General features: G+C 43.2%; 1 protein-coding gene across 2 annotated transcripts in view; it reads left to right on the forward strand.

Moving 5' to 3' along the window:
* The window catches only part of col5a1 (collagen type V alpha 1 chain), a 180029-nt gene that overhangs the window by 142828 nt on the left and 10286 nt on the right, over window positions 1-26915 (forward strand). Inside the window, exons 40-64 of one of the 2 annotated variants that reach the window (XM_062960419.1) lie at window positions 429-518; window positions 636-689; window positions 1191-1298; window positions 4948-5055; window positions 6613-6666; window positions 8096-8149; window positions 8642-8749; window positions 8973-9026; window positions 10172-10279; window positions 10497-10550; window positions 10687-10794; window positions 11586-11639; window positions 11904-11957; window positions 12085-12138; window positions 12560-12613; window positions 12721-12828; window positions 14434-14487; window positions 14755-14808; window positions 15087-15194; window positions 16938-16991; window positions 17453-17488; window positions 18604-18657; window positions 18750-19011; window positions 20511-20623; window positions 23910-23978. In XM_062960419.1, coding sequence (XP_062816489.1) covers window positions 429-518; window positions 636-689; window positions 1191-1298; window positions 4948-5055; window positions 6613-6666; window positions 8096-8149; window positions 8642-8749; window positions 8973-9026; window positions 10172-10279; window positions 10497-10550; window positions 10687-10794; window positions 11586-11639; window positions 11904-11957; window positions 12085-12138; window positions 12560-12613; window positions 12721-12828; window positions 14434-14487; window positions 14755-14808; window positions 15087-15194; window positions 16938-16991; window positions 17453-17488; window positions 18604-18657; window positions 18750-19011; window positions 20511-20623; window positions 23910-23978 — 2028 coding nt within the window. Of the gene's footprint in view, window positions 1-428; window positions 519-635; window positions 690-1190; window positions 1299-4947; window positions 5056-6612; window positions 6667-8095; window positions 8150-8641; window positions 8750-8972; window positions 9027-10171; window positions 10280-10496; window positions 10551-10686; window positions 10795-11585; window positions 11640-11903; window positions 11958-12084; window positions 12139-12559; window positions 12614-12720; window positions 12829-14433; window positions 14488-14754; window positions 14809-15086; window positions 15195-16937; window positions 16992-17452; window positions 17489-18603; window positions 18658-18749; window positions 19012-20510; window positions 20624-23782; window positions 23852-23909; window positions 23979-26915 lie in introns of both variants that reach the window. The other variant, XM_062960418.1, reaches the window with a different exon arrangement.

Consider the following 26915-nt stretch of genomic DNA (forward strand, 5'->3'; position numbering starts at 1 on the left):
GTGCGATTTTCTTACAGCTGCTGAGGAGATGATCCATGGTTTCGTCGGTTTCCTTGCACAGTCTGCATTTTGGGTCATCAGCTGATTTTTCAATCTTGGCCTTAATTGCATTTGTCTTGCTCCTGGGCTGCAAGGATCAGGCCTTCTGTCTCCTTCTTCAGGGTCCCATTTGTGAGCCATAGCCAGGTCTTCTCCTTATCAGCTTTTCCTTCAATTTTGTCATGCAATGTTTTGTTGTGCCAGCTCTCAGCTCTAGTTTGTAGTGCGGTTTTCTTGTACTGATTTTTTTGTCTGCTGTGCTTTGAGGAGTTTCTGATGTTTGACTTCAATCAAAGCAGGTTCTTCACTTTGCTTTACATATTCTGACAGGGCATGTTATTATTATTATTATGTCCTTTCCATTCTGAACCATGAGCTTTTCCTTGCAGGGTGATCCAGGACCTGCTGGTCTTCCTGGGAAAGATGGCCCAGCTGGTTTGAGAGGCTTCCCTGGAGACCGAGGCCTTCCTGGTCCAATTGTAAGTTAAGCTTTCTCTGTGGGAGGTCAACGGTCAATCCTCCTCTCTTGGTCTACTACCCATTTTCTGAGTACTGGATGACCTATTCTTCTTCTTCTTTCATCTTGTTGCCCACAGGGACCTGTTGGGTTGAAGGGCAATGAAGGACCACCAGGTCCTCCTGGACCAGCGGTAAGTATAAATATTGTCTGGACTCTTAGTGACAAAGTGTATGGAAAGTTGTGGCCGCTTTTCTGTTCAAAGCAAGCGCTCAAAGCTAGGAGGAATCCAGTTTAACTTCTGGAGAGCCTCATTCCATTAATATCTACCAATGCAAAATAATTGAAAATTGACTCCCATCTCCAAGATATCTCATTATATGTATGCCTATATTCCGTAATCTGAAATACAAAATACTTCTGATCCCAATTATTTTGTTGAATGGATACTCCACCCATAGACTTCATCAAATTCTTAGAGTTTTCTTAGGCATGGATGGTGTCTCCAGTTCCTTCCTCCAAATTATACTCCCCAACAGGATGTTACAGTGTTTTGTATCGATGCTTGCTAGATGTTGCTAGATGACCATTGGTCGGAACATTAATAAATATACTGATTGAACTCCACAATGGCATTCATGGATAATCTTAGTAGACTTGGGTCTTCAACCTTCTTGTTGTCCTCTCCATTCAGGGTTCTCCTGGTGAACGAGGTCCTGCCGGAGCTGCTGGTCCAATTGGTCTACCAGGAAGACCCGGACCTCAAGGCCCACCAGGTCCTGCTGGTGAGAAGGGAGCCCCGGTAAGTCTCATATTTGAATAGCAGACAATCTTGGAAAGGCCAATTGCCTCTTTTCAAAATGGGAATGAGAGTAGGGTCAACAGATGAATCAACAAGCCCTGGGCTGTCCCAACTTAGCTTCCAGGACCAGGTAGATTCAGATGCCTTCAAGTTGCCCATTAATCTATGGTGCCCCTATATATTTCATGGGGTTTTCTTGGGTAAAGAATACTCAGAGGTTGTTCTGACAGCCTTCTATCTGTAATACAGCCTACTGTTCTGTCACGCGCTGGGCCTGTAACTATTGTCTTTGTATAGGACGTATAATTTATGCCCAGCGGGAAGCCAGGGCGCCTCAAAGAGAGGTTCTTGAGGATTTTCCTGAAAAGGATAGACCTTTGAGTCTTTAATGAGATAACAAAGTCTTTATTGTTGAACAAATAATAAATCCTCAAGGAGTCAAATAACACTTCAAGGTTTCCTTAATAAACTGTTGGCCCATTCAGTCTTGTCCCCAGGGGACAGGCAATTGGCTTTGGATAACTGTGAAAACCCCCTTATAACTTCTCCCAGGCTGTCTATGATATGGGCCTAGCTGATGTAGGACCCACTACCGATTCCAAATGTGTCTGGGTATCGAGTGGACCTACCAACCAAGGCTTGTAGATGTTTCAGCTGGGGTTCCGTGGGTCTGTGGTGCTGTTCTCTTTGGAAACTTTAGGGCTGTTTCCCTCAGGAGCTGTGAGGCTGAGAAGCTGTGTGCTCTCAGCCAGAGCCTTTGGGACCTTTTCCCCTGGAATTTCCATTTCTGTTTTCTCGGATGTTCTATATCCCTGGATGTTCTTGAGATATGAAGCTTTTCTACGGGACGAGCTGGGCCCTCCCAGAGCCCTGAACAAGGGGCAGAACCAAACTTGATGATTGACAGGCAGCCTGTCCTATGATTGCAAACATTAGCAGCAAGAAAATAAAGTCGGAGCTTCTGGTACAGCCATACCAGCACACCTACAGTACCCTATGGTCTCCCAGCTCAGTGTTAACCAGGCCTGACCCAGCTCAGCATCCAAGACCAGATGGGATCTGATGCTTTGAGGCCTTATCATTAACAACACTTTTAAAAAATATTGTAAGAACATAATCAGAATTCAATTTCACAAGTTTCGCAAGCTTTCCAGTTTTCCCTCAGAGTGATTGTAGCTTTCCTTGGTCTTCAAAAGCGTATGAGCTTAATGGCTTTGCATTCCATGAAGATATGAATCTCTGTTATTTGAGGCACTTGCCTCCCTCCTCCTGCCCAAGATTGTATATCTGCAGACTTTTTGAAAGATGGCAGCTGAGCCGGCATCTCCTCTCCAAGCTCCATCACCAACTCCCACACTGAAGTATTTATATTTGATGTGTTTGGAGAAAGCTGAAATGCGTTGTTTATCTGACATCTAACTGGTTGCCGTTGCCTTGGATGCGAGCACGAAATCGAAGTGGTACTTCTGGGAAGAAGCAAACCTTCAGCCCACATGGGGAGGAGGCAAGAAACGGAGAACAGTACAGACTCTTTTCTTCTCAAATCCTGACCCTCAGGCGCTGAAATGTTGAAGCAGTTGTCCATCAAAAGCAAACTTTTGGAAGTATTTCTTTACCCGGCTCATATAAGAATAACAGGGAAGAGGCATTTGTAAACACGCAAAAGCAAGAGCTACCAATTGATGTCTAGTTGTTGTGTGCCTTCAAGCCATTACCAACTTGTGGAGACCTTATGGTGAACGCATCACTGGGTTTTTCTTGTCAGGATGAAAAGAAATGGCCTTCCTCTGGGATAGTGTGGCTTGTCCAACATCATCCGGTGGATTTCCATGGTTGAGTGAGGTCATCTGCAAAGTCTGCCATTCCACAATGCTAGTTCTTGGAGAATCCAAGTCACAAAATCCCCCCAAATCACCGAATGTGGGACTGTTGTGAGCTGTGGTCCCATGAAGTATCTTTTATACACTCCCACACACACACCATCCAGCTTTCTCTACTCACCATATTCCTGAATCTTTTCATCACTCCACGGGAGCAGATCTCATTTTTGGTAGCTTCCAATCTTTCTAAGGAAAGGGAAGAAGGTTGATATTAGAATTTGTCAGCTAGCTGGAATTGCTAGTTTACCAGGCTGTGTCAAAAAGATCTACAAGGGTCCTGAACCTTAGTTGACTCCCATAATCATGTGGCCCTCACAGCTGTTTCTGTAGCTCCAGAACCTCCTTCTAAGGAGAAACATCTCTCAGTGGCTTTGATACCATTGACCATGGTCTCCTTCTGGCAGAGCCGTCCCGAGGTAATTTTTGGGAGTAGGCGACCAGAATTTTGGCGCAAACAAATTGCAAAAAATACTACCGGCGGCTGCAGTGGCAGCCCCCTGGAGAGTGAGCACATCGGCACACATGGACACGGAAGCCCCAGCCACCCATCCACAGGGGTGATTGGAAGGCCTGCGCACACGCACAGGCCCATTGACCATGCTTTTTGGGCGATGGGCCTGTGCACGTGTGCAGGCCTTCCAATCGACCCATTGGAAGGCCTGCGCATGCGCGCAGGCCCATCGCCCAACAAGTATGGTCAATTAGCCTGTGCGCATGTGCAGGACTTCCAATCGACTGTGCTGTCAATTGCTTCAGCCTGCGCGCATACACAGGCCCATCACCCAAAAAGCATGGTCGATGAGTCTGTGCATGTGTGCAGGACTTCCAATCGCCCCCACGGAAACGGAAGGCCCACCCATCCACGCAGTCGATTGTGTGGCGCCACGCGGAGCTATTGCTTTGGCCTAGGCAGGCTGGGACTCCTGGTGCACGCGGGGGGGCCTCGACAGCGCCCCCGGTAATAATGTGCCACAGGCGAGCGCCTAATTGGCCTCACTAGTGGATCACTTCTGCCTTCTGGGTCACCTCGCAGGGATGGGACTGGGAGGCACTGTCTTATCTTTCCTGGAGAGCCATACCCAGAAGGTGGCACTGGGGGACTCCTGTTTGAACCCCTAGGCATTGTTCTATGGGGTTCCTGAGGGTTCCATTTTGTCCCTCATCATGCCCCCATCAATAGACATAAAACCTCTGGGAGAGGTCATCTGCAGTTTTTCAGTACCACCTGTATGCAGATGACACCCAGCTCTACAACTCCTTTCCACCTAAAGCCAAGGAAGTTGTTCCAACCCTAAACCAGTGACTGGCATCAGTAATGGACTGGATGAGGTCAAACATAATTGAGACTTAATCCAATCAAGAGATGTTTCTGGTCAGTCGTAAGACAGATCAGGGAATAAGGATCCAGCCTATGCTAGATGGGGGTCGCACTCCCTCTGAAGACATAGGTCTGCAGTTTGGGGGTCTTCCTGGACTTGGCACTGAACCACCAACTACACCCATTCCTTGAGAAGCCATATCTGGCCACGTTGGTCCATGCCTTGGTTGCATCCCCTCTGGATGAATGTAATGCGCTCTCCGTGGAGCTGCCTCTGAAGAGTGCTCGGAAGCTTCAGCTGGTTCAAAGAATGGCAGCCAGGTTGCTCACAGGGGCTGCCAACCCCCCTGTTGTATATCAAATAATCATAATTCCATGTGTTACATGATACTTGACAGCAATCTGTTCATGAGTGTATTCAAGCAATGATTTCTTTCCTCCTTTTTTTCAGGGTGAGAAAGGTCCTCAAGGTCCAGCAGGCCGTGATGGTATCCAAGGACCAGTAGGTCTCCCAGGCCCTGCAGGTCCTGTTGGCCCTCCAGGAGAAGATGGAGACAAGGTAGGAGAACCTCCATTTAGGAAGACATTTCGGTGATCAGACCTCCTTCTTACTTTATGGTGTAAGTATGAAAGGAGTGGGCGTAGAGGAGTTGACGTGGCTTCTTCCCAAGAGCCTGAGACAGGGCTGAGCCTCTACACCTCTCCTGAGAGGTCTTTTAGGACTAAAGGACAGGGGTGGGGTGGGGGCAGGGCCTCTTCCCAAGAGCGAGAGACAGGGCTGAGCCTCTATACCTCTCCTGAGATGACTTTTAGGACTAAAGGGCGGAGCTAGGGTGGGGGCGGGGCCTCTTCCAAAGAGCGTGAGACAGGGCTGAGCCTCTATACCTCTCCTGAGAGGACTTTTATGACTAAAGGACGGGGCTGGGGTGGGGGTGGGGCCTCTTCGCAAGAGCGCGAGCCAGGGCTGAGCCTCTACACCTCTCCTGAGAGGCCTTTTAGGACTAAAGGGCGGGGCTGGGGTGGGGGCGGGGCCTCTTCCCAAGAGCCTGAGACAGGGCTGAGCCTCTATAACTCCCCTGAGAGGACTTTTAGGACTAAAGGACGGGGCTGGGATGGGGGCGGGGCCTCTTCCCAAGAGCGCAAGACAGGGCTGAGCCTCTATAACTCCCCTGAGGCACTTGTTAGAACATGGGGTGAGGTATAGAGGTTCAGCCCCATCAGGCACTTAGGAAGAGGCCCCGCCCCCTCCTCTAGCCCCTCCCCCTGTGTCCTGGCAGGCACCGCAGGACAGGGATAGAAGCTCAGCCCTAGCTCAGAGCTCGTAACTCCGCCCATCTCAGTCCTGGCTACCCATTTGTGGCCCCGCCCACCTCCCCCTGGCAGCCCTGCATCTTGGACTAGGGGAGAGGCTCAGCCCCGCCCTCTTGAGCAGGAGCCACGCCCACCCCTCTAAGCCACACCCCCTTTCCAGGGGGGCGTTGAGTCATATTTTTTCTGGAAAGGGGGCGGCAGGCCAAATGAGTTTGGTAACAATCTTGAATTATGTGGGCCTTGTATATAACCCAATACAAAGAAGCTTTGTGTGTTCTTCAAAGTATAAATTCCTTGCCTGGCATTGACGGGGTGAGACACGGAACCCCGCTGAGAAATTTCCCTTCATATCAAAATGCTTTCGATTTTCCTCCGGATTCCCCCGAGTCCCCAGCTTTGCCTTGAAATTTCGCCTTAGGCAGACTTTGACAAGTCGACGTCGAGCCTTCTTTGCTTGCCTTTCTCCCTTCTCCCACGTCAACTGGGCTAACCACAAATAAAATAAGATAAAATTGCGAAGGCTTCTAATCAGTTCGAGAGCCGAAGGAACGCCCTTCAGCCATATTCTGACCCAACGTTGTATAAGAAAAACTCAACCTTGATCACCAGGCATTTAGGAGCACTATATTTTGAAAGGAAGGAGATGCATTTGCTGAATTATTCACATCACTAATTGGTATAGTTAGAGCATTTGTGGAGTCGGAAGAGATTTTAGCTCAAGTCCAAGAAAAGTAGGACACGTGGTAGTCCTCACGGAGTGGTTGTTGTGTATCTGTGTGTATAATAATGTTTTCCGGTTTGATAGGGTGAAATTGGTGAACCCGGGCAGAAGGGGAGCAAAGGGGACAAAGGCGAACAGGTGAGCATTAATTTGTATATTTCTGAGGGTTTCTTTCGCTTTGTATATATCTCTTAGGACATCACTATTATTTGACTTTTCTCAATGTTGAACTGCAAACCGCCTTTGCACCTTCTGCAATAACTTATTATTATTATTATTATTATTATTATTATTATTATTATTATTATGACACAACAAACAGGATAGATATGCTGGATTTCGTATCACAAAATCACAAGTCGAACACTTCCCAAGTGTCTAGGACTGTGTGATGTATTTTCGGATGATGCCTGCAGATCCCAGTCGGATGGCCTTTTGCAGTTGGCAGATCGTAATCCTGTCAGTGTCTATTGTTTCCAAATGCCGGCTGAGATCTTTTGGCATGGCACTCAGTGTGCCCATCACCACCGGGACCACCTGCACTGGTTTCTGCCAGAGTCTTTGCAGTTCAATCTTGAGGTCCTGATAGCGGCTGAGTTTTTCCTGTTGTTTTTCGTCAATGCGACTCTCACCTGGGATGGCAACATCAATGATCCAAACCTTTTTCTTTTCCACAACTGTGATGTCTGGTGTGTTGTGTTCCAGAACTTTGTCAGTCTGGATTCGGAAGTCCCACAGTATCTTTGCGTGCTCATTTTCCAATACTTTTGCAGGTTTGTGATCCCACCAGTTCTTTGCTGCTGGGAGGTGGGACTTGAGGCATAAGTTCCAATGAATCATTTGGGCCAATTAGGTGTGCCTCTGTTTGTAGTCTGTCTGTGCAATTTTCTTACAGCAGCTGAGGATATGATCCATGGTTTTGTCAGTTTCCTTGCACAGTCTGCATTTTGGGTCATCAGCTGATTTTTCGATCTTGACCTGAATTGCCTTTGTCCTGATGTCTTGCTCCTGGGCTGCAAGGATCAGGCCTTCTATCTCCTTCTTCAGGGTCCTATTCGTGAGCCAGAGCCAGGTCTTTGCACCTTCTGCATTAACATCATCATCATCATCATCATCATTATTGTTATTATTATTAAATATTATGTTATAATTTTATTATTATAATTTCATTATTATTATTATTATTATTATTAAATATTATGTTATAATTTTATTATTGTTATTATTTCATTATTATTATTTAATATTATTCTTATTATTATTATTATTTCTATGGTATTTATGCCCCACTTATTACTGCACTGAATCATAAGGAGAGGCTGGTAATACATTATTGTTATTATTAATAATACTATATTGTAATACAATATAATAATAATACACTATTATAATTATATATTATATATTACATGTAATATTACTAACAATATTGCAGTATAGTGGTATAGTACGATATAGTAATATATAATGCCGATATTGTGTTTTGGTGTGAGAAGGGCAGGATATAAATGTCACAAATTAATAAATAAATATGCATGTCACTCAATGTATCTCTCTTTCTCATCAGGGTCCGCCAGGTCCTACTGGTCCACAAGGTCAGATTGGCCAACCAGGCCCAGCAGTAAGTATGCGTTCAACTGCCACTCCTCTAATATTTTTTAGTATTTATACATGCCTATGGAAAGATGGTGATGGGGTTTAACTAAGGCCAGAAATCTATGTTTATGAACGAAGTGGATTCCTAGTAATCAAAGAACCAATATGGTGTAGTAGTTTGAGGCTTATGAGATCCTGGTACCATTTCCTATTGAATCATAAAACCATAGAATCCAAGAAGACCCCCATAACCATCCAATCCAACCCATTCTTCCATGGAGGAAGACACAATCCAAGTACTCCCAAAAGATGGTCATCCAGCTTCTCGTCAAGGACCTTCAATGAAGAAGACTCCACCACACTCCCGTTGTTTTTCCTTGGAAGGTCCCAGAAATTAGTCCTCACCAGAGTGAAGGCCCATTTCTCGTCTTCCCATCTGTGACATTCACAGAAGCTTGTCAGGTTGACGGAAAAAAGTTTGTGAAGGTTTTTAATGCATGTATTCCTTCCTTCCAAGGGAGCCGACGGAGAACCAGGGCCTCGAGGACAACAAGGTCTCTTTGGTCAGAAAGGCGACGAAGGATCGAGAGGATTCCCTGGACCTCCAGGTCCAGTCGGACTGCAGGTAATTTCCACACACTATACTACATAATCCATTCACAAACATGGGGCTCCGAGCTGGCCTCGAACTCATGACCTCTTGGTCAGAGTGATTTGTTGCAGCTGATTGCTCAACAGCCTGTGACACAGCCCGGTCCCACAATACGTGTCATGTAAATGATAGCTTAGTAACCATTCTGAATATATGCATATTAGTAAGAGAAAGGCTTTTCTCGTTTTCCCCGCAGGGTTTACCTGGACCTCCTGGTGAGAAGGGAGAAACGGGTGATGTCGGCCAAATGGTAAGATGCTTTAAATATAAGTATATATTTGTCAGGATGTGAAAGCCCAGCTGTAAAGAAGTGTGTTTTTATTTTGATTTATAGATGCCATGTTTGTTTGGTTTCGTTTTGGAAGTCATGTTTGACTATGTTTGTAGGGGTAGGTATTGGTTGCTGTTTCGTGGGGGATGGTGGCCAGCTTGGCATTCTGAGGCAGGTTGCCGTGGCGGCGAGGGCGGAGCCAACCGCCGTTGGAGGGAGTGTTTTGGAAAGCAGGTTGGTCTGTGATTTTTAGTCACAGGGAAGACACTGGTTCCAGGTTAGGGAAACCAGGGAAACTCAGGTCTCTAGTTGTGTCAAATTAAGCAAGTTGGGTAACTTGTTTATATTTATTGTAGAGTCTGAGTAGTAAGGGGAAGTAGTCCCAGTTAGATCCAAAGTGATCAGGTTTAGATTGCTCAAGGAAAGGAGCAAGTGTTTTGAAAGTGTATTCATCATAAGTTATATTTGCAACAGATTAAGAAACTTTAACTCTGAGAAACAAATTGTAACCACTAAGCTCTGTGCCTGAAATAAACTTATTAATTTTCTTTAACATCTAAGCCTCTGTCACATATATTTTAACTTAAGTTACGCTACCATCTAAAGAGAATAAAAAGATTCCTCCTCTACCCCACATCTCCACACCAGCATTCATAACAACTGTACTCTCCACGTCCTGCCAGAGAATTGGGAGGTAGGGTGGGAGATAATCTAAATGATAAGAGCCATCTGGCCAGGGATGGGTTTTATGGCCAGATCTGGTTATTCAAGCTTGGAAAAGGACCATATAACAGATACGTGTGAATGTGGGGAGGGGGGAAGGTAGGAGCCGGATATACTCGGGGTTTGGCGGGAATACGTCAGTTCCAGCTTCGTTTTCATCTTGTAAAGAAGGTCCTCTATAAAGCGTTTCTATAGAGCTACCTGTGTGAGCCTGCTTTGAGTCCTATAGCTTTCAAGAGCTGACAATATTATATTATATTGCAATTTCCATATGTATTTATAAGAAGTAGACTGATGAAAGCTTATGCTACCAACCTCTTTCTCTCAGTTAGTCTCTAAGGTCCTGGAAGACCTATAAGAGTTTATCGGCCCACTAATGGGATGCCTTCTTCTCCCCACAGGGTCCGCCAGGGCCACCAGGCCCCCGAGGTCCATCTGGGTCCCCCGGAGCTGATGGACCACAAGGTCCTCCAGGTGGGATTGGGAATCCTGGAGCAGTCGGTGAGAAGGTAACCATCTGGAGACCTCACTATAGAGTTGGAGGAGACCACAAGAGTCTCAAAATAGTTCTTGTGTGCCCTTCATTCACTCTCCCATCCCCCTAAAGGAGGATATTGTACTAGGTCATATTGGATAGATTTGGTCATGTTGGAACATGTACTGGGTCATGTTGGATAAGCCCAAAAAAGATAAGCATATTTCCTTTTTGTGTCCTGCCATTTATAGGGTGAACCTGGAGAATCTGGAGAACCTGGTCTACCTGGAGATGGTGGACCTCCTGTAAGTATGGAGCTTTAAAACAGGGGTGGGAATAATGGAACACATGGGTTGTACACATCAATCCTTTTGGCATACATTTAAGATTGGTGCTCTGGTAAGAAGTCTGCTAATGTGATCTCTCACCTTCCATTGACAGGGTCCTAAAGGAGAGAGAGGAGAAAAGGGTGAAGCTGGTCCTTCTGGGGCCGCTGGTCCTCCTGGCCCCAAAGGACCTCCAGGTGATGACGGTCCAAAAGGTAGCCCTGTAAGTAGCCTTCACTTATATTTCAATGCTTGTGATGCCTTACATTACCAAGTCCTAAATAACACCAGGTGGTTGCGGTTGACCTCCATTGCCTTGAGAGCTTCTCATTTCCCAACATTGAGCCACTTCATATAGCTCAACACCAGAGAGTCATGGCACTCTCTTGAGTAACATGACCTAAATCCTATTGTTACTCCTAACTACAGAATAGCCATTGATTCCTTTAGATTTGGCTATATGTTGACCCAATTGGGTATACTCTGATATTTGAAAATTGGTCATAATTACCCCAATCTCACCCAGAGAAAGGAACATATTTGACAGTGAAATTTTTATTGGAGTGGGGAAAGTGGTCAACATGTGGTCCAAGGTGAGGTCTCCAGATGTGGTCCAAAAGTGACTTGATGTGGTCCAAAAGTGACTTGACATCACTTCCAGGATAGTGGTACAATCTCTCGAAAATTCAGGAGGAAAAGGCATGCCATACCTCCTTGCTTAGTTTCTCCATACCTCACAACCTCTGAGGATACCTGCCATAGATGTGGGTGAAACGTCAGGAGAGAATATTTCTGGAACATGGCCAGACAGCCCGGAAAACATACAACAACCCTGTGATCCCGGCCATGAAATTCTCCGACAATGGCATGCCATTCGCCTTCCAGTTGCCCACCCCAATTTACATATTTACCTAAAAATTCATTCTCTCTTCAGGTTTAAAATCTTCAGAATGAAATAATCCCAATAAGTATTTGTGTGAGTAATGTTTTTTTCCATTCGATTCATCTTTTTAGGGTCCAGTTGGCTTCCCTGGTGACCCAGGTCCTCCGGGTGAACCTGGTCCAGCTGTAAGTACCAATCATGCAGCTAATGGTTGTCTTCTTCTAGTTTCTACTCTGAGAGTACAGTCTACTCTCTATATCTTATCCATAAATTTTGAGCCCAAGGATACAACCAACCAGGGACACTATTTTGCTCTCCTGTTGTATATAATGGGACTTGAGTATCCTTGGATTTTAGTATCCATGGGGTGGTGAAGATGTTCCTCAGAAGCAACATAAATGTAGGTGGATATGGATTGTGTGAAGATATTCTTCTATCTTTTCACTCAGGGTCAAGATGGTCCACCAGGTGATAAAGGTGACGATGGTGAATCCGGACAGACTGTAAGTGCATTTCAATTTCCCTCAGAGCTTTGGAAATAAGGACGCTCCTCCATTTTCTGGAATCTCGCTGTTGATTTCATCCATGTTTGGTCTTATTACTTATGGTGTCTTTCTCTCCTCTGTTTAGGGCTCCCCTGGTCCAACTGGAGAACCTGGTCCTTCCGGCCCGCCAGGGAAGAGAGTAAGTCGTATTTGTGCTTACAAAATATTGCATCCTGTAATGATTTCTGATTTTTAATCTGCTCTAGCTGCGGCTTTTGGTTTTGTCATTCAGAAGAGGGAAGTTCATCCCATCTTGTTTTCTTTTCCTGTAACTGAACAGCATTGAAATGCAATCAGGGGTCATTATCATCTCCTCTTGGGTTCAGCAGCCTCAATGTTTCGTATGCAATGTGGGAGTATTTATGCCTTTCATTGCAGATGCAAGTTCTTCAAATCAGCAAAGGGGAAGAAGAAGAGAATGCCAATCATATAGAATGAGCGAGAAAGAGATGGGTTGAGCAGGAGTCTGAAATTTGAAATATTCCAAAATTATCTCCTGGGTTACTGAGATAGCGACATCATTTTTCTCCTTTTTTCCCCCTTCCGTCTTCTTGTTTCAGGGCCCACCCGGACCAGCAGGTCCTGAAGGCCGACAAGGAGAAAAAGGTGCCAAGGTAACACATTTTAGACACTGAGAAAGTCAACTTGCTTTCAGTTTTGGTCTCCTTTCTTCTCTTCTCCTTTCCACAACCTTTCTTTCTCAATTGTTTCTCATCTCCAGGGTGAAGGTGGCTTGGAAGGTCCTCCTGGGAAGACAGGTCCAGTTGGACCTCAAGGGCCTCCAGGAAAACCAGGTCCAGACGGCCTTCGGGGAATACCTGGCCCTGTTGTGAGTATTTATCCAACTCAGTAATACTAGGTCCTTGGGTTGTAGAATAAACCAACTTGTCCTGTTGTCCTATCAGTTGTAGTTGTAGAGCTCAAAGAAGTTTCAGTTAGACTTGTAGCCCAAGAAAGAAACTTTTCCACGCTCTGATATAGTTTTGGATGTTTTTAGTAGTTATATGTCAGGGTGGGGTTTTAAAAACATCAGCTCCGCAGCACCCTGATTTATTGGTGATCCTTTGACTCTCACCAATTAATCCTTGGTCAGACTGCTTCCGACAAACGACACCTCAGTTGTTAATCAGCTGAACGCAGCTGTTCTAAGGCTTTATTCGATATATATGCAAAGGTATTTACTAGGCATGTCCGATCGATGAAAAAAATGTTTCAATTCTCGTTTCTAAAGTAGGGGGCGCTGGCGCTTCGATATAGAAAGTATTTCCGATTTTTTCACCCAAAAATTTAGGATATTTCCGAAAATTCGTAATGATTCTAAATGTTTCTAAAATGGTGGACGCGCATGCGCAATCGCCAAAAAAAAGGAACCAAGGGGGGGGGGACTTTTACAGGGCTCTCCCGCCCTCATTTCTTGAGCTATCCTCATCAAATTTGCAATGCCCTTACAAGTTGTGCAAAGATACTTTGAAAACTAGAAATTCCCTTGCTATATTTGTAAGCAAGGAGGATACTGGAAATCAATGGTGTCTCTGGCTATGTAATCCCACAAGCCTCAACCCAATGCCTTCCATTAGAAATGGACCAGTGACCACCACACCAAGCAATGCCCTGGCAAAGAGTGCAAAGATACTTTCAAAACTAGAAATTCCCTTGCTAAGAGAAAGAACCATGTTAGGCTGAGCTAAGCTCCCATTCAAGGTAGGTTGCAGAAACAAAAACATTTTAAAAATATTTTTAAAAACACGTTAAAAAAATTGGGGGGGATAACAAAACATTAAGAGACAATTAGAGAATGGGCCAACAATGGTTCGAATTACATTGCTGGTTACGCAGTGAGACAATGTCTCGGAATGCGTATCAAAAAGCGAGAACAATCCGAAATAATTCCGATATACGATTCAAAACGATTTTTTGGACATGTCTAGTATTTACAAGTCCATCGCTCATTGCAGACATGCTTTCTCCTTGCCTATCAGCTCAGCACACACTACTACTGATAAGAGCACATTCCACAGCAGAATGATGAACGTCCTCTCAGGCCGGAAGTCGCGACCTATTGGCTGTTGCAGGCTATCACGCCAACTGGCCTGCTGTTAACAGTTAAGATGCTGGAACACATGTCTGGTATACACAGTTGTAAACCGTAAAAAACACTTGGTTCGTCATTTCATCCTTACACCCAAAATAAACCAACAATATACGTGTCCCACAACTGTCCCCTGAGAATGTTAGGAAAGCATGGGCTGAAATTGGTAGCTAGCTTTATGTAGATCAAATGATTTGTCAGGTGGGAAATATCCCATAGTTACTTCCCCCATTTATTTTATGATAGTCAATCTTGATCCTTAACTCGAGCTCTTGAACTGAGACAGCAAAAAATATTATAGGATGATAATACATTGGTGCCTAATTAGTAGTCACTATTTTTCAGGGTGAACAAGGACTTCCTGGTGCACCAGGGCCAGATGGACCTCCAGGCCCGATGGTAAGTACTTTGATTATTCATATTGGGACAGAATATACTCATCTGCATGCTTTCTGAATCATCTTACTTTGTCCTGAGCTCCATAACTTTGTTTTGAATGGGAAGAATATTTCATTTTTTTCATGCAAAATGCATACAATTTTGTGTACAATTATTATGTAGCACAGTGTTTGGACCTAAGAAGCTTGGAATGGTCAGGGCGAGGGCGGGGGATGTCAAATACAAAATTAACTTCAATGCCATGTTATATTTGTTTTTCTTCCAAAGGGCCCACCTGGTTTACCTGGACTGAAAGGAGATTCGGGTCCAAAGGGAGAAAAGGTGAGAATTCTGCAAACGAAAGCGGATCGGTAACTTCCAAAATCAGACCACAAAATAAGAGATGAGCATTCCTGACCACTGACCTAATTCTTCATTTCTCCTTCATAAGAGGAGATTTATAAGCGATCAGATTATATCTATGCAGAAAATGCTATTTTCCATGGGGGAAAAACCCCATGTGTGAATCTTGTGCAGGACACATTATTAAGTAGGGACGATGACTTCTGTTTTTGCTTGTTTCATCTCGAAATGTTGTCTTCATTTTCCTTATTTTTAAGGGACATCCAGGTCTGATTGGCCTGATTGGTCCTCCTGGCGAACAAGGAGAAAAGGGAGACCGAGGCCTACCAGGTCCTCAAGGTGGATCAGGAGCTAAAGGAGAACAGGTAGGCCACCAGAGAACATCCGTGACAATTTCCTTCAGTGGTTCTTCAATGTTCCGTTGAATCACCAGAACCTTGTAATTGTTGATATTTGTCGTCAAGTCTCCAACTTATATTGATCCCATAGCTGAGACACCTCCATTTGTCCTAGTCAACAATTGCCTTGCTCAGGTAATGTAGGCTCAGAGATGTGGTTTCCTTGATTGTCAACACAACTGTAGATGGTGTTCCTATTATCCTAACTGTTGTGGTTCAGTCTGATGATGAAAGGGGATTTGGGTTTATGCAGGCTGACCAAGGAAATGTTGTGTTGGAGTATGATTGTATTTGTATGAAATGTAAATCAAGTGTTTACTGCTGATGAGCTAGAGTGTGTATTTTCAGTAATGAAATAGTTAACAGCAGGCTAGTTTTGACTGACAGCCTGTTGTGATTACTGTGACCTATCAGGATTTGATTTACATTTCATACAAATACAACCTTACTCCAACAATTCCTCTCTGAAATGTTAATCAATGTTTTACACTCTCCACTCTGCACCCCATCATCCCCTGACAAGTTGAAGGCTCTGAATTGCCAGTTGATGGCTCTGAATTGTCAGAGAGACCACAGGCTAGCAGTGAAGCAGAAGTTGTTGATAAACAGACTAGTATTGAAGCAGAAGTCAGTGATAATGGTGACCTTTCACAGGATTCAGAGCATCAACAAGTCCCAGGTGGCTCTGGCAGTGAGTCAGAGGAGTCTTCATTAATAATGATAATAATAATAATAATAATAATAATAATAATAATAATAACTTTATTTTTATACCCCGCCTCTATCTCCCCAAAGGGGATTCAGGGCGGCTTACATGGGGCCAAGCCCGAATAAAAACAATAGCAATATAAAACACAACAATAGACAAAAGACCTGCACAATTATAAAAATTTAAACATTCGCCAATAAAAACAAATGACAAGAACTAATAAAAACATGGATTAAAACAGAGAGGTTGTAAAAGTAGACTGGGTAAGGTGAACCATATAAATATTGTAAACATTAGATAGGGATACAAGGTTAAGGTTAAGAGTTCATTGTCCCAGATGTTCTCTTAGAATAGCTGTCAAACGTGTGGGAACTCAAGGACAAAGGAATGCTTTCTTAGCCTGTAAGCATAGTTAAATAAGAGAGAAATGGGGAAAAATTTGAGAAACGTTGATTTTGAAGCTAAGTTCCTGCCTTGTCTATGCTCATGGGATATAATTCTTGCTTTTGTTCAAGCCTAGATCCTGTGTTTCGGATTGCATTTTGGAGTTCATGCTACCTTGTTTTCAGGACTGATTTGCTATGATAGAGACTTTGAACTATATTCTACAAATTGCCTTTGCAATTGGATTATTGCTTTCTTTACTGCTTTTTATTCAGATTTTGCTATCTTTTATCAATAAACTGTAAAAACCAAGTCTGCTGTGGTCGAGAGCAAGGTGAGCCAGCGCTGAGGTTCAACACTAACCAGCCATTGTCATTTTTTTCCAATTAGCCTTTTCATTAATAATCAGTCCAGTGAAAACTTGGTCCTGGATCCATTAATGGATCCATCCATGGCATACATAGAACTTGCCCCCAGTGCCACATTTCAAATTATCTCCTTCCTACTTCCATGGACATGCAAGACCTACTTCCACGTAAAGGAGAACAAGTGTGTGTGTGTCTATAGCAACCCATGTTGTGCTTAAATCAACCTTTGTTTTTTCTGTCTTCTCATAGGGTATTGCAGGTCCTTCTGGCCCAATTGGCCCACCTGGTCCACCAGGATTACCAGTAAGTAGCAAAAAGGCAATTCCTTGAAGATTGGAACTGAGGGTTCATTTTGGACGAGAAAAAGTGTCAGAACTATCTCTCTGTTCTCCTTTTTCAACGGTTGTGGAACTCTTGCTTCTCCTTGTCTTTCTCAGATCTTGCTAGGCCTGCTCTCAGCTTCATCACCCATTAACACCTTGAAAGGGAACATGTATCATTTCACATTTTCGCCATTTCGGAAAGATAAATAGCTTGACTTTTCAGAATGCAAGCAATCCTTCATTTTTAGAATGCTAAATAGATGCATTTATCTTACTTTACGTTATGCTTAATATTCGAAGACGGGCGAAATGGACTCGTACTTCCGTTGGCTTGGGATTTGCATTAATGTTTTCTTTGTGGTGAGTTTCTTGTCATCAATAATTGACATGAATGCCTGTGCTATTTTTATTCAGCTTGTTTTTTTTTTGTTCTTGTTCTAGGGTCCTCCCGGTCCAAAAGGTGCTAAAGGATCTTCGGTGAGTGCAGACAACAAAATAGTAAAAATGGCAACATTTCTATTAACAGGAATGTAATAATAATAATAATAATAATAATAATAATAATAATAATAATAATAATAATCCTATTGTCTACCCCAAGTAATTTGAATTTGTTGAGACAGTTGGGTCTACTTATAAGTTGACTTAACATAGAATGAGTGATTTGATAGGAGCAACCACAAGATATTTGTGGGTTTTCGCCTAAAACCACAATTGGAAAGGAGAACATCAATCTTGTAGGATCAAAAAAGTCATGGTGGGTGCGGAGAAGAGACGTCAGAGGTTTATTTAATTTATATTATTATATTATAACCGCTGCCACCAATTGTAAAGATGTTTATAATGCGGCCACCAGATGTAAAGGGGATTATCCACGCTTGCCACCACTATGGGAAGATATAGCCACTAGCTATTTAGAGAGGAGACCTTTTAATGTTTGTTTTTCTTCTTCTTGTTTGTTTTTGATGGTAATATATATATATGACAGAAGCTGCGATGTTTTAAAGAACAATAACACGTTTATTCTGGCACAAAGCTTAATGGTTACAATAACTTTCTCTTTAGAGGCAATTTGGTTAACAGTTGCAAAGCTAGAATGAGGTATTTCAAACTTCTTAAAATGTGACTTCTTTCTTTACTGCTCTAAACTGTGGTCACCCTATGAATTACAATCACAGATTATCTGTTCCTCATCAGGAGACAGACTACCTTAAAATAAGTCACCAAACTTATTTTAAATTGACTCAAAAATAAGCATTTGAGTCTCCCTGATCCCGTCAACTGAGGGTCCGTCTTCACTGTACCTCATCAGGGCAGAGACCAACTGCTTCTTTTTCAAACCTGCACTTCTCCACCAAAACGGCAGTTGGCTCCACCCACTTCTCCATGGCAACCAACTCATGAGTGCAGAGTAACTGAAATATTGACCCTTTAAAAACGCAATTAAACATGACATCTGTAAACTAAAAAAATCACAGTGGGTAATACTTTTTCAATGGGAAGTGTTGGTGAGGATTTTGGTGAACTTTCCTTACCTCCTTAATAGGGTTTACCTACCTACAGATAACAGGCTTTCTTGTCATTCTTTCCAGGGTCCGACAGGTCAAAAGGGTGAAATGGGCCATCCTGGACTACCAGGACCTCCGGTGAGTACAACTTTGTGGGTTTTGACCCCTTCCCTTGTGTAGTCTCTTGTATAACGTTGCTCAAACCCAACTGTTGTCCTTCATCATCCAAGGGACCTCCTGGAGAAGTGATCCAACCATTGCCCATCCAGTCATCGAAGCGTACCCGAAGAAACATCGATGCCAGCCAGTTGGTGGACGATGCTCCCAACACGGACAACTACATGGATTACGCTGATGGCATGGAGGAGATCTTTGGCTCGCTAAACTCTTTGAAACTGGAAATTGAGCAGATGAAACATCCCTTGGGCACCCAACACAACCCGGCTCGTACCTGCAAAGACCTTCAGCTTTGTCATCCCGACTTCCCAGATGGTAAGTAGTAGAGATGTGCACGGGGTTTGTTTCATCTTTTGTTTCGTCCAAAAATGGCATCTTTTGTTTCGTGCATCCGGATGGATGATACTAAACAAATAATTTTCGGATGAAACTAAAGGTGACACGAAAGAGAAAGCTGCACGGTCACCATGCTTGCTTTCGTTTTCCTTTCATTTTGGGCTGTGTAACAATAAGCAGGTACTGAGATCTGCTTTCCCATTACAGCTGATGTGTACCAAAGGGTGTTAATAATAATATTAATAACAATAGTTACTCTGGGACCCTGAGCTGAGTCTGAGAGAGGTCTGCTTCTCCATGACATCTGATGTGTACTAATGGGTGTTAATAACAATAATAATAATAATAATAATAATAATAATAATAATAATAATAATAACAATAGATACTCTGGGACCCTAAGCTGAGTCTGAGAGAGGTCTGCTATCCCATGACAGCTGATGTGTACTAATGGGTGTTAATAATAATAATAATAATAATAATAATAATAATAATAATAACAATAGATACTCTGGGACCCTAAGCTGAGTCTGAGAGAGGTCTGCTTCCCCATGACATCTGATGTGTACTAATGGGTGTTAGTATTAATAATAATAATAATAATAATAATAATAATAATAATAATAACAACAATAGATACTCTGGGACCCTAAGCTGAGTCTGAGAGAGGTCTGCTTCCCCATGATAGCTGATGTGTGCCAAAGGGTAATAATAATAATAATAATAATAATAATAATAATAATAATATCAATAAGAATAGTACTCTGTGGAAGACCCAAACATTTTAAAAGTTGGTGGGCTAAAAGGGGTCGAAATACCATCAGTGTGTGGTGATTTTCACCCCCTCTTGCCCAAAACCCTAGCCGGGGGGGGGGGGGGGGGTGTCTGAAAACTTTTGGGTTTTTTTGGATGCGAGATGAAAATTCTATTTGTATAGGTGCCCCATTTCGGAAATGGGGACAAAACGAAACTGAGACAAAACGAATGAAACTAAACAAAGTTAACCGTGATTCCATACAAATGCACATCACTAGTAGGTAGTCACTGTTCATTCAAGGGAAGGGAATTGTGTAGGAACCAAAAGGTTGTATCATAAAACCCCTGACTCCAGTGGTTTGTTCCAACTTGATGACACCCAAAAAATCAGAAAGAACATGATAAATCCACACCTAATAAATAATAATAATAATTTTATTTTTATACCCCGCCCCATCTCCCCGAAGGGACACCTATGATTTGATCATATGATTTGATAAATTGACACCTATGACATGGTTCTCATATTTGGTTCAGTTGGATCTAGTCCACACATAGAAGAATTCACAAAAGAGAGAGAAATTCCACCTAAATACTAGGAAGAGTAAGGACTTTCTGAGAGCAACCCAGAGAATGTGAAAGCGAAAGTTCAAACTCTTGAGTAGCAGATTTGTAACCAGTATTCCCTAGTCTAACAAAAACATTTGGTCTCCTGACTTCAGGTGAATACTGGGTGGATCCTAACCAAGGCTGTTCCAGGGATTCCTTCAAAGTTTACTGTAACTTTACAGCTGGTGGTGAAACTTGCATTTTCCCTGATAAGAAATCAGAAGGAGTAAGTAATACCTTTTTTTTCAGTAATATATTCTCACACTTGATAACGTTTGGTGACGCATAAGTCGCCGTGATCTTATTCCAACTGATGTACATATCCTCGTAAAGTTCAATGTTAACAGAATGTGATAATGCTATGGGCTATTTGGATACACATTTCTGCCTCAAGTTTGAAGGCCTTTTCTCAGGTCTTCAAATATGACTATGATTTGAACCTTCCTGACCAAGATAATTTTGAATGTTAGGTTCTAACTAGACCTTAAAGAAGATCTGATGACCATAAACAGGTCTGGCTAGTAAGAGGACCAACTTTTGAGCATAATAATAATAATAATAATAATAATAATAATAATAATAATAATAAGTAGAACAAGCAGTCAAAGAAGAAGAACATGCCCTGGCAGAATATGTAAAGCAAAATGAAGAACCTGCTTTGATTGGAGTCAAAAATCAGAAACTCCTCAAAGCACAGACAAAAAAACCAGTACAAGAAAACCGCACTACAAACTAGAGCTGACAGCTGGCACAACAAAACATTGCATGGAAAGTTCCTTGACAGAATTGAAGGAACAGCTGATAAGGAGAAGACCTGGCTCAGGCTCACGAATGGGACCCTGAAGAAGGAGACAGAAGGCCTGATCCTTGCAGCCCAGGAGCAAGCCATCAGAACAAATAATAACAATAATAATAATAATAATAATAATAATAATAATAATAATAATATCTGCCTAAAAGATCAGGGGGCAGAAGACTCTTACAAGTAAAACAGTCAAATAAGAAGAACATGCCCTGGCAGAAGATGTAAATCAAAGTGAAGAACCTGCTTTGATTGTAGTCAAAAATCAGAAACTCCTCAAAGCACAGCAGACAAAAAACCAGTACAAGAAAACCGCACTACAAACTAGAGCTGAGAGCTGGCACAACAAAACACTGCATGGAAAACTTTCAAAATTGAAGGAAAAGCTGATAAGGAGAAGACCTGGCTCTGGCTCACAAATGGGACCCTGAAGAAGGAGACAGAAGGCCTGATCCTTGCAGCCCAGGAGCAAGACATCAGAACAAAGGCAATTCAGGACAAGATCGAAAAATCAGATGACCCAAAATGCAGACTGAAACCGACGAAACCATGGATCATATCCTCAGCTGATCTCTTTCTCCAAGCTTTCTCTGAGACTTTGAAGAAAATTTTACCCATTCTTCTGTTTCAGGGACACACCCCAAGAATTACAATTTTTGTTCCAAAGGCCCATATACAAAAAAAAAAAAAAAAAAGCTTATTTATTCATTGTGCGCATTTATCTACCTAATAGCTCACTGTGTTACTGTTCCATGATGGGATATAAAATATGTATTAATGCGGGAAAATTGCTGTGTTGTATTTCATAAAGAAATAATGAGAACTCTTAATATGGTGGAGTAAAAAATGATATACAGCCATATTAAGGAGACATGTAAGATGTTTATGTATTTATTTATTTAGCGGACAGCTGGGAATATTTAAAGAGAACTCGCTCTCTTCCTCCCACCCCCAATTTGAATCTTTTAGCATTGCAGAACAAGGGCAAAAACCTTCCACTTGAAAGTATGGCGGAACTGTGCCCTGCTATTCTTCTTCTTCTCTCCAAGGCCAGGGCAGTGGCAGTTGGGTTGAAAGGAAGGGCCTTCTAAGTTGAGATCTAATGGATTTATGATAAGAAATAATGGGACTGTGCTCTGCTCCTCTTCTCTCTCTCCAAGGCCAGGGCAGTGGCAGTTGGATTGGAGGGAAGGGCCTTCTATGATGAGATATAATTGATCTATGCTGAGATATAATGAATCTATGCTGAGATATAATGGAACTGTACCCTGCTCTTCTCTCTCTCCAAGGCCAGGGCAATGACAGTTGGGATGGAAGAAGGCAGCGGCAGTTGGGTTGGAGGGGATGGCAGTTGGGTTGGAGGGAAAGGCCTTATATGCTGAGATATAATGGATCTATGCTGAGATATAGTGAATCTATGCTGAGATATAATGGAACTGTACACTGCTCTTCTTCTCTCTCTCCAAGGCCAGGGCAGTGACAGTTGGGATGGAAGAAGGCAGTGGCAGTTGGGTTGGAGGGAATGGCAGTTGGGTTGGAGGGAAGCACCTCCTGTGCTGAGATATAATGGAGCTATGCTGAGATATAATGGATCTATGCTGAGATATAATGGAACTGTACCCTGCTCTTCTTCTCTCTCTCCGAGGCCAGGGCAGTGACAGTTGGGATGGAAGAAGGTAGCGGCAGTTGGATTGGAGGGAGAGCCTTGCTTCTGGGCCAGGCATGATGGAGCTGTGTCTGCCTCTCCTTCTCTGCCACCGGTCCAAGGGATACAGAACTGTATCTGCTCCATCTTCTCTATCTCTGAGGCCAGGGCAATGCCAGTTGGGACTGGCATTCTAGACCTAGACATGATGCAGTTGTGTCAACCTTTTGAGACCAGGGCAGTGGCAGTTGGAATGGAGGGAGAATTTTTCATCTGCTTTTGGTCCTAGACGTGATATTGCTGTGCCTGCTTTCCTTCTCTCCCTCCAAGGCCAAGACATTGGCAGTTGGGAGGGAGAAAGGTGCTTCAATCTGCTCCTGGTCCTAAGCACAGTGGAGTTGTGCCTGCCTCTTCTCTCCTTTTGAGGCCTGGGTAGTGGGAGTTTGAATGGAGCTTTCCATCCCTCTTATGGGTCTAGACATGATGAAACGATGCCTCCTTCTTCTTACCCTCTGAGAACCGGGCAGTGACAGTTGGGATGGAGAAACAGCCTTTCATCTGCCTCTGCACCTTAGGTATGATGGAGCTGTGCCAGCCAAAAACCTTTCCAGATCAATGGGTCATTTGTGACCTATGTCATTAATTTCCCCATTTGCTTCCGCCAGCAGAATTTGCCGCCAGCTTTCTCCAAGGTTACAGGCCATTAAACCCAAAGTAATGAGAGGTGTCAATTGTTTCATAGTCATATGGAAGGGCGGTTGCGGAAAAAGTTTGCTCCGTGATGCCACGTAGTCGGTTTTCGAGTTTTTATTTAACAGGTTGGAGAGCTTTGACTTAAACGTCTGTATGTTCTGCTATATGTAACTCTTGCATTCACTTACGTCTCTGTCTTGTCTCTGTTCTCTCCTCCTTTTTGCACCTCTTCTGCCGTTTTTCAGGCTAGAATTACTTCCTGGCCAAAGGAAAACCCTGGCTCCTGGTTCAGTGAATTCAAGCGCGGTAAACTGGTAAGAGGCTCTTGCATTTGGCTTGCGGTTGGGCTTTAACCTGTCCCGTATTTTTCAGAGTAAACTGGCCCGTTGGCCCAAAGAGCAGCCCGCCACGTGGTATAGTCATTTCAAACGGGGCTCCATGGTAAGTGGCTTTGCTTTTGGCTCCCCTCCACCGCCTCAGGAATGGAGCATGCCGGCCACGCCAACGTTTCCGTTTCAAACCCCGAGCTGATCTCACGGTGCATGATAGACTAACAAACACAGTTAGAGAGCGTCCGAATAGTGTCCTCTTTGTCTTTGTGTCTCCTCCGAGCTTCCCCAAAAATCTATGCATCCAGGATGCAATTCTCCACTTGTTTTCTTGATGGAAGGAGTAAGCCTTTGAGATCCTACTCGCAATGTGGAGCTTTTCTGCACAAAATGGGGCATTTTTGTACAGAATTTTTTCCCACGTTTTTCTAAACAATTGCATTATGAAGAGATTTGGTATAATCTCCACCACCCAAGACCGAACCTTAATTGAATCCAACAAGGTGGTATTTATGATATTTGAGCCATGGAAGGTCTTGTCCTTCAGCATATTGTCAGAAATGTCCTCGTTTTCCATTTCAGAGCAATCCTGTCTTAACCGTACAGAACCATATCAGTCTGAGCTCTAATCTTAGACTTTAGCCCAATCAACATGATCAGAAATCATTGAGGTCCAAACACTCCTAACATGGTGGACCTTCCATCTTCAGACTTCAACATGTCCTCCAGCCCCAGTTTTTTGTCATCTCGAACCAAACCTTCTGACCAATTGGCGTTTTGTTTTTCCTCTGGAGCAATGGGTCCCAACCTTTGGTCCTTCAGGTGTTTTGTACTTCTGCTCCCAAAATTCATAGTTTTGAGTCCAAAAGACCTGGAGGACCAAAGATTGGGAACCACTGCTCTGGGGGCTTCCAGAGCAATGTTGTCATGGTATAGATCTCTTGGATGTGTGTGTTTGCGTGTGTCTAGAGTTGTTTCTGTCTTCGCAAACATGAAAAGGCCATGTCTTCAGATTCATAGTATGTTACGTACTCACAACACTATACTAATTTGTAAGGCTATGGTCCACTATGTGTAGATCCCATTTTTTGGCCTCTTTCTTGGAACTCTTCCAGTTATGTTGAGTGTGTTGGTATGTGTATCAGGGGTGACAGCTTTGTCTTATTTATTTGGCTTCAAAGAAAAGGATGCTCTTCTTCCCACTCTCCCAACTTTGATGCCACTATCTTGCTTGCTTCGTGTTATCAGATATCTCCACCAACATCTAGAAGACATCTCAAACGTGATCACAGGGCAGGAAATGGGAATGTCGGACACAAGGGTCAGCTTGTGGTCCAAAAAGAAAGAGGAGAAAATTGGGGTCTGCTTCGACCATTAATGGCTGACATCTGATGCACCACTGTCCAGACCAGAAAGGTCCCTAGTCTTACCAAAGGTCTCTTGATGTTGCTTGAAAGTATTCAGATGCTTTGAAAAAAGGGAATGAACTTCAAATTCATCTCAAATGTTAATTTGGGTGAAATTTTGGTGGGCAGTGATTGGAGATTCATATAGGCCTTTGGTTTGGAGATCTTAACTTCTTGTGTCCAAAGTGACTACAATGGTGAGAAGAAACTTTCTAAAAGTTTGCAGCAACAAAGAAGGAGGAAGGACTTGTACATGAACAGAAACATAGAGCAATTCCAGAATATATAATATGAACAAGAGAACTCAGGCTAAGCTTCTCATTCTAACACAGTGTTGCCTGAACTCTCTTAAAGTAAACTACTTGTTGTTTAATAGCCACCCATGAAAGCATTACGTTTCTCATGAATTTTCTCCCCAACTTTCAGGGATCTATAACTAGTAAGACTTGAGCAGGAGTACAAGAACAGAAACATAGAAAACTTCCAGAATATATTACATCCAAAATCAAGTCTTGACTTGAACCAGGAGCAAGAGAACGCAGGCTTAGCTTCTCATTCTAACCCAGTGTTGCCTGAACTGCCCTTAAAGTAAACAACTTGTTTAATAGCCACTCATGAAAGCATTACGTCTCTCATGAATTTTCTCCCCAACTTTCAGGGATCTATAACTAGTAAAGCTTGAGCAGGAGTACAAGAACAGAAACATAGAAGACTTCCAGAATATATTACATCCAAAATCAAGTCTTGACTTGAACCAGGAGCAAGAGAACGCAGGCTTAGCTTCTCATTCTAACACAGCGTTGCCTGAACTATTGTTTAATGTCCACCCGTGAAAGCATTACGTCTCCCGTGAATTTTCTCCACAACTTTCCCACATAATCTCTCAGCCCAGCGTACTCTATTTTTGGGCTCTGGTTTGTAAATGGGAGACTTTTGTTGATCTCCATAGCTACAGCTGGCTTCTCCTGGGAACCCTTCTTATCACTCAGCTCTTCACTCAAATCCTTATCTACTATTGATTCTTGGAGTTGAGGTCCTACACTTTCCAAGCCAGTTTTCTCACAGAGAGAAACATAATTGAAACATTGAATGTTTGCCATTATATGTGCACATTGTGATCCGCCCTGAGTCCCCTTCGGGGTGAGAAGGGCGGAATATAAATACTGTAAATAAATAAATAAATAAATAAATTTCCCAGACTTTGTGGCACAAGAAAGCCCACAATCCTTTCTAAATCCTCAGTTAAACCATCAGCCTCTGGCTGATCTACAACATTTGTTTTGACAATTAACAGGAAATCATTCAAAGCCAGGACATTCTTCCGATTGTGCCTATAAAATGAGGCATGTTTCCCCTTTTCTGCTTTGCGTTGCCCCCAAAATAGCCATTTCCAAGAACAGGAAGTGACATCATGGTCACTTCCTGTCTTAGCAAAAAGTGTCATGGTGGCTCGCAATAATCTAGAATGGTGGAAACGGTATTAGGGATAACTCCTGGACTATATGCAATTGTCCTTCTCTGGATAGAGCATAGCCCAAGAATTGCATTTCTATGCCTATCACCGCTATTCCGGTGCCCGAAGCTGATCCGATGGGGTTAATTTTCTTCCCTTTGCATTTCACAGGAGCGAATGAGGGGATTAC

The sequence above is a fragment of the Anolis carolinensis genome, unplaced genomic scaffold, assembly GCF_035594765.1.
Source record: "Anolis carolinensis isolate JA03-04 unplaced genomic scaffold, rAnoCar3.1.pri scaffold_7, whole genome shotgun sequence".
In the NCBI taxonomy this organism is placed as follows: domain Eukaryota; kingdom Metazoa; phylum Chordata; class Lepidosauria; order Squamata; family Dactyloidae; genus Anolis; species Anolis carolinensis.